Source organism: Microcaecilia unicolor, chromosome 4, assembly GCF_901765095.1.
Source record: "Microcaecilia unicolor chromosome 4, aMicUni1.1, whole genome shotgun sequence".
Lineage (NCBI taxonomy): Eukaryota > Metazoa > Chordata > Amphibia > Gymnophiona > Siphonopidae > Microcaecilia > Microcaecilia unicolor.
The window spans coordinates 219,126,905-219,140,916 of record NC_044034.1 but is presented as its reverse complement, the minus strand read 5'-3'; the positions used below and the strand labels follow the sequence as shown (position 1 = coordinate 219,140,916).

The following is a 14,012-nucleotide window of genomic DNA, read 5'->3' as shown; positions in this document are numbered from 1 at the left end:
TTGGCAGCTTTTCTAGATACCTTTCCATTTTGTCCACACCTTCCAGGTTAACAAAACCTGCAATAGGCAATCCATCCCCAATACGTACATACAGGGTAATGCACTGGAACAGCAAACAAACAAAGAAGCAGTACAATAACATCAGGTGGAGTTCTGTGAACAAGACCATATCTGATTATTTTTAACATGGCCAATCAGATAATAGCAAATGTCAGAAGGATTCTTGGGTACACAGGAAAAGAATGATTAGCGGAAAAAAAGCTACAATATTGCCTCTGCATAAGTGCCTGGAGAAACCTCATTTGAAATATTGTGTGCAATTCTGGAAACCACTTCTTTTAAAAGAAACCTGGTGGGAACCAGTAGAGGACAGCTACTAAAATGACCAACATTTCATAAAGCATATGGAGACAGGAAAAAAAAAAAAAAGAAAAAGAAGATCTCAATACCAATACCCTGTAGAAGAGGAGGAACAGTAACATCGTACGTGACAGCAGATAAAGACCTGTACGGTTCATCCAATCTGCCCAACAAGATAAACGTATTTATTTGTTACATTTGTACCCCACATTTTCCCACCTATTTGCAGGTTCAATGTGGCTTACATAGTGCCGTGAGGTGACAGCCACCTACGGTACAGAAACAAATATAGTGAAGTTATTTACAATGAAATAAATATGGACACATTGGGGAATCATAGAGAGGGAAGTTATATAACAATCATAAAGGTCAATACAAGTTTGGATATCTTTGTGTTGCTGGATTTAGGTAATTAAGTTTGGTCAGTAGGATATGCTCTTCCGAACAGGTAGATCTTTAGTAATTTCTGGAAGTTGAGGTGGTCGTACGTAGATCTCATGGTTTTCGGGAGAACATTCCAAGTCTTGTACCTATAAATGAGAAGCTGGATCCATGAATTGATTTATACTTCAGACCTTTGCAATTAGGGTAGCGGAGATTTAAATAATATCACATAGTATGTAATATTTCACATGTATACCTGGTCTTGATTTGTCCTTGCCATTTTCAGGGCACAGACTATAGAAGTCTGCCCAGTACTGTCCTTCTTTTAAAATTTCCTTTGTGTTTATTCAATGCATTTTTGAATTCCGTTACTGTTTTCATCTCTACCACCTCCCGGCAGGAGGGCATTCCAGGTATCTATCATCCTCTCCTGAAAAACATACTTCCTGATATTATTCCTGTGTCTGTTTAAATTTATTTAAAATGTCACTGTGGTGACATTTAAATACATCCAAAGTATAGGAGGAGGATTTGGGGGGGGGGACACCGGTGCCGGAAAGAATATTTGAAGCGGGGGAGTCGGAGAAACTAAACAAATTCTCTGTAACCTTGGAGGATGTAATGGGTCAGTTCAGCAAGCTGAAGAGTAGTAAATCACCGGGACCTGATGGTATTCATCCCAGAGTATTAATAGAACTAAAAAATGAACTTGCGGAGCTACTGTTAGAAATATGCAATCTGTCCCTAAAATCGAGTGTAGTACCGGAAGACTGGAGGGTAGCCAATGTTACTCCGATTTTTAAGAAGGGTTCCAGAGGAGATCCGGGAAATTATAGACCGGTGAGTCTGACGTCAGTGCCGGGCAAGATGGTGGAGGCTATTATTAAGAATAAAATTGCAGAGCATATACAAAAACATGGACTGATGAGACAAAGTCAGCACGGATTTAGTGAAGGGAAGTCTTGCCTCACCAATCTAATGCATTTTTTTTGAGGGGGTAAGCAAACATGTGGACAATGGGGAGCCGGTTGATATTGTATATCTGGATTTTCAGAAGGCGTTTGACAAAGTGCCGCACGAAAGACTCCTGAAGAAATTGCAGAGTCATGGAATCGGAGGTAGGGTATTATTATGGATTAAGAACTGGTTGAAAGATAGGAAGCAGAGAGTAGGATTGCGTGGCCAGTATTCTCAGTGGAGGAGGGTAGTTAGTGGGGTCCCGCAGGGGTCTGTGCTGGGTCCGTTGCTTTTTAATGTATTTATAAATGACCTAGAGATGGGAATAACTAGTGAGGTAATTAAATTCGCCGATGACACAAAATTATTCAGGGTCGTCAAGTCGCAGGAGGAATGTGAACGATTACAGGAGGACCTTGCGAGACTGGGAGAATGGGCGTGCAAGTGGCAGATGAAGTTCAATGTTGACAAGTGCAAAGTGATGCATGTGGGTAAGAGGAACCCGAATTATAGCTACGTCTTGCAAGGTTCCACGTTAGGAGTTACGGATCAAGAAAGGGATCTGGGTGTCGTCGTCGATGATACGCTGAAACCTTCTGCTCAGTGTGCTGCTGCGGCTAGGAAAGCGAATAGAATGTTGGGTGTTATTAGGAAGGGTATGGAGTCCAGGTGTGCGGATGTTATAATGCCGTTGTATCGCTCCATGGTGCGACCGCACCTGGAGTATTGTGTTCAGTACTGGTCTCCGTATCTCAAAAAAGATATAGTAGAATTGGAAAAGGTACAGCGAAGGGCGACAAAAATGATAGTGGGGATGGGACGACTTTCCTATGAAGAGAGGCTGAGAAGGCTAGGGCTTTTCAGCTTGGAGAAGAGACGGCTGAGGGGAGATATGATAGAAGTGTATAAAATAATGAGTGGAATGGATCGGGTGGATGTGAAGCGACTGTTCACGCTATCCAAAAATACTAGGACTAGAGGGCATGAGTTGAAGCTACAGTGTGGTAAATTTAAAACGAATCGGAGAAAATTTTTCTTCACCCAACGTGTAATTAGACTCTGGAATTCGTTGCCGGAGAACGTGGTACGGGCGGTTAGCTTGACGGAGTTTAAAAAGGGGTTAGATAGATTCCTAAAGGACAAGTCCATAGACCGCTATTAAATGGACTTGGAAAAATTCTGCATTTTTAGGTATAACTTGTCTGGAATGTTTTTACGTTTGGGGAGCGTGCCAGGTGCCCTTGACCTGGATTGGCCACTGTCGGTGACAGGATGCTGGGCTAGATGGACCTTTGGTCTTTCCCAGTATGGCACTACTTATGTACTTATGTACTTATAAATGCACAAGAGGTGGGCCTCTTAACAGAAAGGAGGCAATGGAATGAAGGGTCATAGGATAAGAGTGATGAAAAGCGGTAGATTATAGTGCACTGATGGGCCGATGATCAGAAGCAAAAGCAGGCGCTAGAGGCTGTTAGCGCCATACTAGCGCCTGCGTTTGCTACTGCCCCATGATCAGAGCCCCCGAGCACGTGAAAACGCGCTCGCGGGCTGTGAACGCAACTAGTATGCAAATGAATGCTAAACCTATTCATCCACAATGATCAGCAACCAGCGCGCCAAAGATTGTACTGGTGACCGCGGCAAACCCTAGGCCAGCTCGGAGCTGGAGTCAGGGTTTGCAGACCATTGGGGAGAAATGGTGAGCCCTGTCCAGAATGCATTTGCATGCTAGTAGGCCCCCATTCCCGCCAATGCAGCAACCCCCCCCCCCCCCAGGAACTGATGATCCCCCCCCCCAGACAGGTTCGGGGGGGGCTGGAGATCCGGTGTGTCTCCAGCCCCCCCAACCCCCTCCCAACATTGGTAAGAAGTCTCTGTTGGCCCAGTGGGCCACGGTCAATCCCCCCACCCCCCTACCTTAAGTTGGAGAAGGGAGGTGGCCTCTCTCCTCTTCCTTCGGTGCTGCCTGCAAAATGGTGGCGCCCAGCCCTGCCCAGTGTATTTTGGGATGCGTTGGGTGGGGCATCACACCATATAAGGATACACTGGGCAGGGGGTGGGAGGATTAACCGCAGCCCATTGGGCCACCAGGGACTTCTTACAAATGCTTGGGGGGAGGGTTAGGGGGCTGGATACCCACCAGATCGCCAGCCCCCCCCCCCAAACCTGGGGGGGTCGGGGGAACCAGAGGTTCGCCGAAGCTCCAGCCCCGTCACTGGAGGGGGGGGTCGTAGGTCGCCCACTGGGCAACCAGGGACGTCTTACAAATGCTGGGGGGGGTTAGGGGGGCTTGAGTCCCACTGGATCCCCAGACCTCCCTGAACCTGTGTCGTGGGGGGGGGGGGGGGGTCGGGGGGGACCGGAGGTCCGCCGGTCCTCCAGCTCCCATTTCACCTTGCTCGGGGCAGAGGTAGTTGGGGTCTGGTGGTCCAACGGACCTCCAGCCCCTACGTCTCACGGGACGGGGCTTTTGACAGCCCAGACCTGTCAAACAAGTGGGGGAGGATTGTGCCTGAGTAATCCTCCTGCACGTCTACCCCATGATCAGAGAGAACTGCATGCTTAAATTTGCATGCAATTATCTCTGATCATAGATGCAGTAAAGCCCTGCACTGTTTCAGAACTATTTTGTAGCGCTATAGAAATGATAAGTAGTAGGAGTGGGAGTATTTTTAGAGCGCTGTTTGGAAAAGCAGGGGTTTTTGATCATCTGCTCATGAATGTATTAAAAAGTCCTCCCAGTGGAGGTGGAGACTAGGACAGTATCCAAATTCAAGACAGTATAGGGCAAGTACAGATAATATCTAAGGAATATACTGTACAGAATTTGTTTGGATGGACACACTGCATAGTCAACCATCATGTTCTGTGCTATGCTTCTATGCTTAACTGCAAAGCTTATTAATATGCTCAACTATCCAAGCTGCAAACTCCAGGAATTCTGCCACAGAAATATACCTCTGAGCTGCTGCACAGTAAACTAGAGGATGTGAATATGATGACACAAATAACTAGGCGGTTACAGCTGAAGCACAGAATGTTTTAAAAATTAGGCTGCAGAAATCTTGTACATCCTTCTGAAGTACAGGTGCTGTAACTGCAATCTTTTTTGCTGCTTCATTAGATTAGATAAGTATGTTGCACAATGTAGTAGCCTCACAGACTAGTTAATGTTATGTTCTCTAACTTATAGTTCATTCCTATTCAGAGGTAAACGCATGTAATTTAGACCACAAAAAAAAGTGTTTGTTAGCTTTATATACTTTTATCTCAAATCTCAGTGGTAGTATCTAGTATTGATGACTGTTATGCATTAAGATACTTGGAGTACAGGGGATTTTTATTTTTTTGCATTAGTTAAAAACTACAAAAATACGCAGAAATCTTCTGCCCAGTGGGCGGCAGTAGCCAAAAAAAGCAAACAGGATGCTAGGAATTATTAGGGATGCAAAATAAGCCCAAGAATATTGTAATGCTTCTGTATCGCTCCATGGTGCAACCTCACCTTTGAGTATTGCAGTCAACTCTGGTCTCCATAGCTCAAAAATAGGAAAAAAAAAAAAAAAAAGATACAGTAGAATTAGAAAGGTTCAAAGAAGAGTGACCAAAATGACAAAGGGGATGGAACTCCTCTCATATGAGGAAAGGCTTAAGAGGGTAGGACTCTTCAGCTTAGAAAAGAGAGAGCTCTGGGGGGGGGGGGGGGGGGGGGAGAGAGATGATTAAGGTCTATTAAATTCTGAGTAGTGTAGAACAAATAGAAGCAAAGTTTTCACTCTTTCAAAAAGCACAAAGACCAGGGGACACTCAATGAAGCTACATAGAAATACTTTTAAAACAAATAGGAGGAAATATTTTTTCACTCAAAGAATAGTTAAGCTCTGGAACTCACTGCCAGAGGATGTGGTAATAGTGGTCAGTCTATCTAGGTTTAAAAAAGGTTTGGACAAGTTCCTAAAGGAAAAGTCCATAGTCTGTTATTGAGATGGACATGGGGGAAGCCACTGCTTGCCCTGGGATTGGTAGCATAGAATGTTACTATTAATTGAGTTTCTGCCAGTACTCGTGACCTGGATTGGCCTCTGCCGGAAGCAGGATACTGGGCTATATGTCCATTTATCTAACCCAGTATGGCGACTATGAAATAGAAATAGAAATAGTACACTGGGTGTGACCAAATGCATTTTGACTCAAATATAAATAGATTTCTCTATATGCTTAGCTTTGGCCAATTACACAAGTAGAGAAGAAAAGCTTCTAAGGAAAAAGGTTAGGAAACTTTATACTGCTATAATGTAACAGAGCATACTAATAAAAACCTACTGTACTTTTGAGCATATAGCCACACTTCATAGTAAACACCACGCTCTCCACTAGTTGAATCATACAAGTGGAGTCCTTCATATCAGTTTCAAATATTTTCTACCAAAAAGGTCTGAGATTAAACACACGCCTTTTTTTTTTAAACTGATTTTTACCTTAATTTTAAAATTGCTGCATAACCCTCCCCCGTCTCCCAACAGGATCCCCATTCCTTTCCACATGCCTTCACCATTCACAAGAGAACAAACTGAGCATCATTTTATGTTTGTCTACCTGAATATACTTTTATTTTTGCCCTATTTACTCCTGCTTGTTGCTGTAATTTTAAATTATTGGGAAAATAAAGAAAATCCAAGAATGAATACCCTTGTATATACAATAAGCACTAAATATCTAATAATAAACAATCAGCTAATGAACCAATAAAACAAAATCCCAACATTTTTCGACAATGTCTAAAGTCAGATTGATTTTTAACTTTGTATAATTTAGATAACACACACAAAGCAAAAACAAAACTAGAAGTAGTAATACTAATCAAGACATTTATTATCCCTGCATTAGAAACCATTTTGGAAAACTGAAAGGCAAGAGAAAATTCTTTAAACTGCATTCAGAACACCTTCACTGTTAGAATAAAATTTGTTTTTTTTTTTCTTTCCTGATATTTCCCTATTAACCCCGGAGATAAAACTCCTCTCACATTTAAGTCTAGGTTTAAATATTTTCAAAATAACATGCAAAAAATTAAAGAATCATCTCCCCATCCCAAAAACATTGTAAGAGAACATCTGGGAGGCATTCCACTTCCACAGAGTTCATTCCTAGAATGGTCTTTATATCTTAAAGATAGGATGTGATATGCCAATCTAAAGTTTACCTTTTGACAAATAAAGCATTTTAAACTGAAATATAAATGTGAAAGACAAAATTGATGAAGTGACAGTTTTATTTAGTTTAAATGTACTTAAATTCCGCCTGTATCTAAGCAGAGCACAGTACTTTAAGTATACTTTGGGTAATAGATTTTGAGGTGCAGGGGTCTTACACTGTCAGAACAGAAACTATTTCATGGTCTAGGCAGCCATACTGCCGGAACAGAATTTATTTCATGGTCTGAAATACTTTACAAACAAAAAAACTCTTCTGGTATAAACATAAAGAAAATATCTTCTAGCCTACAATCGAAGTAGGAAGAAAGGGAGACTTCTACCATAATCATGGTTAAGTCTCGCTTCAGCTGATTCTGTTGGGCCAGTCTCCTTAATCACATCTAAGCACCAAACAGTCACATAACCTGCCTTAGGAGCAAGGTTCATTCCTGTCATGCTATGCGCAAAATTAACCTATTTGGAGACACTAATAATAAATAACCAAGAACACCACCACTAGGCACTAAATCTGGCTACTTTACTAAAAGATCTTGTTAAACTACATCCTTCTAAAGTTCTAGCGCAGCAATAGACAACCCATGCAGAAACATGTATAAAGAAAAGAAAGAAAGCCCTTAGGTCAGCATTTCCCAAACTGTGCGCCGCAGCAAATTCACAGGTGTGCTGTGGTGCAGATGGGAGGTTCACAGGCAAGTGCCGGGACATCACTTAATGTCAACATATTTAAACAAAGTTGTATGGAGCTCCAGGAAATCTACATGGCTGGGGCAAGCTACCGATCACAGCTCAGCTGTGATTGGTCATGGAGCCTGCCTGGCTCCTAAAAGGGCGATCCTGATTGGGAAGCAAGGAGTGAGGCTCTGTTTCCAAATCAGGATCGCCCTTTTAGGCGCCAGGCAGGCTTCAGTAACCAATCACAGCTGAGCTGTGATCGGTAGCTTGCCCCAGCCACATGGGCCAGGAAAACAGCAGTCCTCCGTCAGTGGAAAGATTTTGTACGCAGCAGGCAGAGAGAAAGAGAAAGGTAAGCACAATTAATCCTGACCCTGTAAGAACGGCAAGTTAAAAAAAATCACAAAACCAAGGGGAGTCTTCTGGGTTAGCGACAGGCACCATGCGGGAATCGCTGTTGCTGCCAGGGACCCGTTCAAACAGTGGGAGAATTGTGGGTGAGGTGGTGGAGGGAAGGAGACATGCTGCAGGAGGAATGAGAGGCTTAAGTGTTGGACATGAGCTGAGGGGGAGGAAGGGGTGAAATCTTGTATGAGGAGGTCAAGCGGAGGGTGAGAGGCTGATGGAGAGGGGAGATGGGCCAGAGAGGGAGACATGCTGGACAAAGGGGTGGAGGGAAGAGAGAGATGGTGCAGGGGGGGAGAGAGGGAGAAATACTGGATATGATGTGTAACGGGGGGGGGGGGGGGGTTTGACAAAAAATTGCTCAAACACTAAGGGTGCCTTGAACCGAAAATGTTTGGGAACCACTGCCTTAGGTGGCTCAGAGCTTGCCTACTGTTCAGTGGCAGTGCTACTATGCAGAGGTCTAGGTTTGTTTTACAGGCCAGGTTTCTGTTCCTCTGGTTGACTTAGGGATGCTGTGGAGCTAAAGGAAATGAGAGAAAGTCTCAGCCATTGCTCATACTGACTGGACTCACCATGCCTACATTTAGTGGGCCTTCTGAGAGAGCTGTCAACAAGGGCTGTCATTTCAATAGATGAGGCTACCAAGGGAAGGATAACACAGGAAAATCTCAGATATCAGACACTGAATTCTCAATTACATCATAACCCAAGTTGGGATGTTTGAAGGATAAAGAAGAAACCACCTGACAAAAACAAAAGGGCTCTTAGATGATCTATACTAAGAAGTGTATGCCCTCAAGTCTTAATGGCACTGTGGAAACAGTGATGTATTTATTTGTTACATTTGTACCCCACATTTTCCCACCTATCTGCAGGCTCAATGTGGCTTACATAGTAACGTAGAGGCAGTTGTCCATACGGTTGATAAATACAAAGATATGTTAAGGTCAAATGAGGTAGATGTGAATCAGGCATTATGGCGTCGAGAGGAGTGAGTATAGTAGATTGTCCAGTACGATCATTGGTTACGCTGTGTTGCTGGGTATGGGGATTTACGTTGGATTGGTGGAATAGGCCTTTTTGAAGAGGTGAGGTTTTAGTGATTTCCTGAAGTTTAGGTGGTCTTGGATTGTTTTCACAGCATTTGGGAGTCCATTCCATAGTTGTGTGCTTATGTAGGAGAAGCTACATGCGTATGTTTTGTATTTTAGTCCTTTGCAGTTTGGGCAATGTAGGTTTAGGTAAGATCATGATGATCCGATTCTATTTCTGGCTGCTAGATCTATGAGGTCTGTCATGTATCCTGGGACTACACCATAGATAATTTTGTGGACCAAAGTGCAGATTTTGAAGATGATCCATTCTTTGACTGGGAAGCTTTTCTCGAAGGAGTTTAGCACTTTCGAATCGTGTTTTACCATATGTATAATATACATCTAAAAATGTTTATTAAAGTTACTAAACAATTTCATGGATCTCCTAGGACATGTCATAAAAAGGACACATTATAAAATAAAAATCTAATAAAAAGCAGAGTTACATATTATAATTTAAATTTAACTATAGTTACTGCTTTATGGATTTGCCTGTCTACTGTTTGCTTTATTTGTCCCTCACTTCTCAAAAAATTGTAAAAGTATGATGTTAAACAAACTAGAAGTGTCTTACATATCCAAAAGACATTGCAATCACAAATGTAGAAAAATTAAATACCATCAGTATGTATGAACACAAAAATAAAACTAGCTTAAAGACCAGGTTTAAAGACATAAGCAACCTTGTTCAGCATCTTCAGAAAGAGGGTGTGGTGACCAAGAAAGCTGTCCTGCCAGCTGTGGCTAGATAAGGAATAGAAACAGTGACTAGATAAGGAATAGAAACAGTGACAAAGAACAAGGTGGCATGGATAGAGAGGAGGAATAGGGCTACTGCAAAAGGTAAAAAGACGGCACACATTTTTAAGTGCACTCTAAGGAGTTAGCAGAATATCCAGACTACTGCAGTAATATGGTTAACTGGTATACATCCACCACTATGAAATTCAATAATTAAAAAAAAGAGTAGCTTACAAACTTACCTAAAATCAAATGTGTGGAAAAATGAACCACTTGCATGAAACTACCATACATAACTTTGCCTAAAATGGAGTTCTTATGTCTACAGTAACAAATTTATTAAGAAAAAATACTAATCCATAGGGCATAATTAGCCAACCAAAGTTTTCCACCAGGTTAACCCTAATAAACAATACACGTGAAAGAAAAGTGCCAACCTCTCAAGCACTGCTCTATAAATACAGCTGCAACTGTGAAATAAATTTAACTTTGTATTCAAGACTAAATTGGGGGGCTTATTTCCAAACCCCGAAAATTTCCTACCCTTTCTTCCACCCAACACTTAATTCCATAAGTTGTCTGAATTCCCTGAAACCCTTTTGTGGTTAAAATGAATGTTAACACAAAGAACCACGTAAAGAATGCAGAGAATTTAATCTGGCGTTTCCCATTTTCTCCTATGCTCTAGTCACATATACAAGCAATACCACCAAGACAAATCCAGGGTACCAGAAATAACATAACGCTTTTAACAGGCGGTCAAAATATTGCCACTGTCCTTGATCAAACGATACAATTAAGTTATTTCATACTACACTCTTTAAATTGTTTTTAAATCTGCAAAAATTGTGTTTCTTTTTGCGTCTCAGGCAGAACACCTAACGAGTATCCGGCCAAGGCAGCTTCACAAATGGAAATAGTTGCTTGGATTACAATGTATTCTGCCAGAGAGCTCCAAGTCGTTTCATCCCCTTAAAAGCATATTATCTTGCTGGCAGTCGGACATGAGGGGTGCAGAAAAGAGTATTCCTAAAACCGTTTTGTTTTGCAGCAAGATATTTCTTGAATACTGCTTTTGGAAATAGCTGCCTTCCCTCAGTTAACGGATACAAATTAAATATTCGTATGTCCTCTCAAACAACTATAGTTAAGGATGACGGTTCTGGATTAGAAAAGGTTTTTAAAAGTCTTCTTTTACAGCCACACAGAGAAGGGAAAGGAGGACCTCGGTATAAACTGGCAACAGAGTAACGGAGAGAGGCTAGCCCATAGGAAAGAGAGAGAGAGAGGGGCGTACTGCCGTTACTGAAGCTTCGGATGCCGGTGGCCTCCTCGCCCCAGACCACGCCGACACTACGGGAAAAGGCAGAGTAAAGCGGCGCCGAGTTAGCGGACACTCACAGTTTCTGATATCGGAGATGAAGACCGCCAGGCCCCGCATCCCGTCTCCCTTGGACACAGCCGGCATGGTGCACCGCTGTACACAGAAGCCGGAGCCGCTATTTCTCTCGAGTCGACACTTTCCGCAGCTACAGCTGCACCGAGTCCTCCTCGCTGGCGCGCGTACTCGACCCTGGCCTCGGCGAGCAATGGTGCCTGAGCGAGCACGCACGCACGACGCACGAAGCGGCGGCAGGGGAGGAGGGCGGTAGAGGGACGCTGCCGCGAGCCCACGGTTGCCATAGAAACAGCGCTGGCCGCTGCCTGCGGACTGCGGTGCTGGCGGGAAAAAGGGAAGCATGTAGCAGGGACTCGAGGATCACTTCCAAAGCCAGACATTCGTCCCCCAAATACAGGTGTACAGAGGTGGGCATAGTGCGGCCCTGTCAGTTTACGTGTTTCCATTCTAGTCCCCTGCAAATCTATTTGCATGGAATTACTTTATACCATCTAAACTAACTTTCAGTGTTTTCCTGTTATATTTATCAGTTTTTGAGGTATTTGCTTCATCTTTTCGTTTATTTTGCTTACTTCCCCATTATAATTTTTGTCCATGAGTTCTTTCCTCCAGTCCTCTTATAGTTGTGTTTTTATTTAACCAAGCTATCTATTTATTTATTAGGATTTATTTACCGCCTTTTTGAAGGAATTCACTGAAGGCGGTGTACAGTAAGAATAGATCAAACATGAGCAATAGGCAATTACAACAGTAAAAATATTCAAATAACAATACAAAGTATGGCATGGTATACTACTTACAATGGCAACACAATACATAATAGAACATTTTCATTGATAGTGAAGGGTAAAGCAAAGATGTAACATATAGACCCCCTTTTACTAAGGTGCACTCACATTTTTAGCACATGATAAAATTCGGCACGCGCTAAATGTTAGAGACACCAATGCATTCGTTTAGCATGTGCCCAATTTGCATGCACTAAAAACTTGAGCGTGCCTTAATAAAAGACCCCTATAGATAGGTAAGAGAGTAAGAAGAGTTAGAAAGTAAGGTGACTGATTTAAAGAAAGTTGCACACAGGGCCGGTCAAACCCAGTAAGCGGGGTAAGCACCGCAGGGGGGCGCCTGCCTTCAAGGGCACCGCCATACCGCGCCACCCTTGGTGCTTTAAATCTTTAATTTACCTCAGTTCCAGCAGCCGCATCATTTGAAAGCCCTGCCCTGTCTCTAGCCTTCCCTCCCTTCGTTAGTTCGTTCCGCAGTCCCGCCTTCTGATGTCATTTCCTCGAGGGCGGGATTCTGAGGGAACGAACTCACGAAGGAAGGCTAGAGACAGGGCAGGGCTTTCAAATGAGGTGGCTGCTGGAACGGAGGTAAATTAAAGATTTAAAGTACCAAGGGCGGCGCGGTATGGCGGGGGATGGGGCAAAGGAGAATTGCTGGACAGGGGCAGGGTGGGAGAAGAGAGAAAGGAGATTGGGGGGGCGCCAACTCATAGTCTGCTGGAGGGCGCCAGAGACCCTAGGACCAGCTCTGGTTGCACATGAGGTCAGAAAGATGGTTAAATATTATCTTAGGGTAGGAGGGGATAAACGTTCTGCTGCAGTATGTGCAGCCTGAGTCACTCCTTGTGTGTGTGAGTGAGACTAACAGGTTAGTTACTTCTTCCATTAACGGCTTGGTTGAAGTGTCATGCTTTTACCTGCTTTCTGAGGTAGAGATAGTCTTCTGTTAAGCGGAGCCTTTCAGGCAGTGCATTCCAGAGTGTAGGGGCTACTCCGGAGAAGGCTCGCTTGCGGGTATCACATCGTGTAATGTCTTTTGGAGAGGATGTGGTTAGTGATTGTCCTTGGGATGACCTTAGTGTCCTTGGCAGTGTGTGGAGGATCATCCTATTCTTCAGGTACTCAAGGCCATTCCCTTTCAGGGCCTTGAAGATCAGACATAAAGTTTTAAATTTAGCCCTGTATTGTAATGGTAGCCAATTAAGTATTTGCAAAAATGGTGTGATGTGGTCACGTCATTTGCAACCTTCTGTGAGTCTTGCTGCTGCATTCTGAATCAAATGGAGCTGGTGCAGGCCCTTTGTAGTCAGACCATTGTATAGTGCATTGCAGTAAGCCAGTCTTGATATTATCATGGCATGCACAACTGGGATAAGACTTACCTTCTCAATGTAAGGAGAGAGGCAGCCTAGCTGTCAGAAATACTAGAAGCAGCCTTGAAGGTTGCTTGGATTTGGGGAATCAGAGTAAGTGTTAAATCTAACTGTATTCCAAGTCTTATCTCTGGTTTTCTGTTCTGCTTCTTGTTTTACCCCACCAAGCTTTCCTTTGCTGTCAGGCTTCTTCCATGGAAGCACTGGGTTTGCGAGCCCTTGGACCACTACCGTGGAGCAGCAGTGGCAGGCAAGGTCACCTTCAAAGCAGAGATGAGGCAAGGCTGGACTGGAACCCTGGACTGGTGTTCTACACTGGAATACACAGGACTGGAACGCACCGGATGGATGCCCACTGGACTGGAACCCACTGGACTGGTACACACTGGAGTGGAGCCCACTGGACTGGAACACACGGGACCGGAACCCGCTGGACAGGAACACACTGGACCTAGGCTTCACCTACGCTTAGCCACCGTTCCCCGAGGGTTGAGCCCTCAGGTTCGGGCAGCCGGCAGGGCTTACAGGAAAACCGGAACTGGAACTAGCAAGCAGGAACAACAGGAATCAGGATACAGAAGTGCCCCCAGGCACCTAGGTGAAAGCAAGGCAGACAG

At 43.7% G+C, this 14,012-nt stretch overlaps 1 protein-coding gene across 1 annotated transcript in view; it reads right to left on the bottom strand.

Annotated features, from left to right (window-relative positions):
• The window catches only part of LOC115469011 (AP-2 complex subunit alpha-2-like), a 130,222-nt gene extending 118,795 nt beyond the window's left edge, over positions 1–11,427 (bottom strand). The window contains exon 1 of the mRNA XM_030201246.1: positions 11,237–11,427. Coding sequence (XP_030057106.1) covers positions 11,237–11,303 — 67 coding nt within the window. The 5' untranslated portion in view covers positions 11,304–11,427. The remainder of the gene's footprint in view (positions 1–11,236) is intronic.
• Between the last annotated feature and the right edge of the window lie 2,585 nt (positions 11,428–14,012).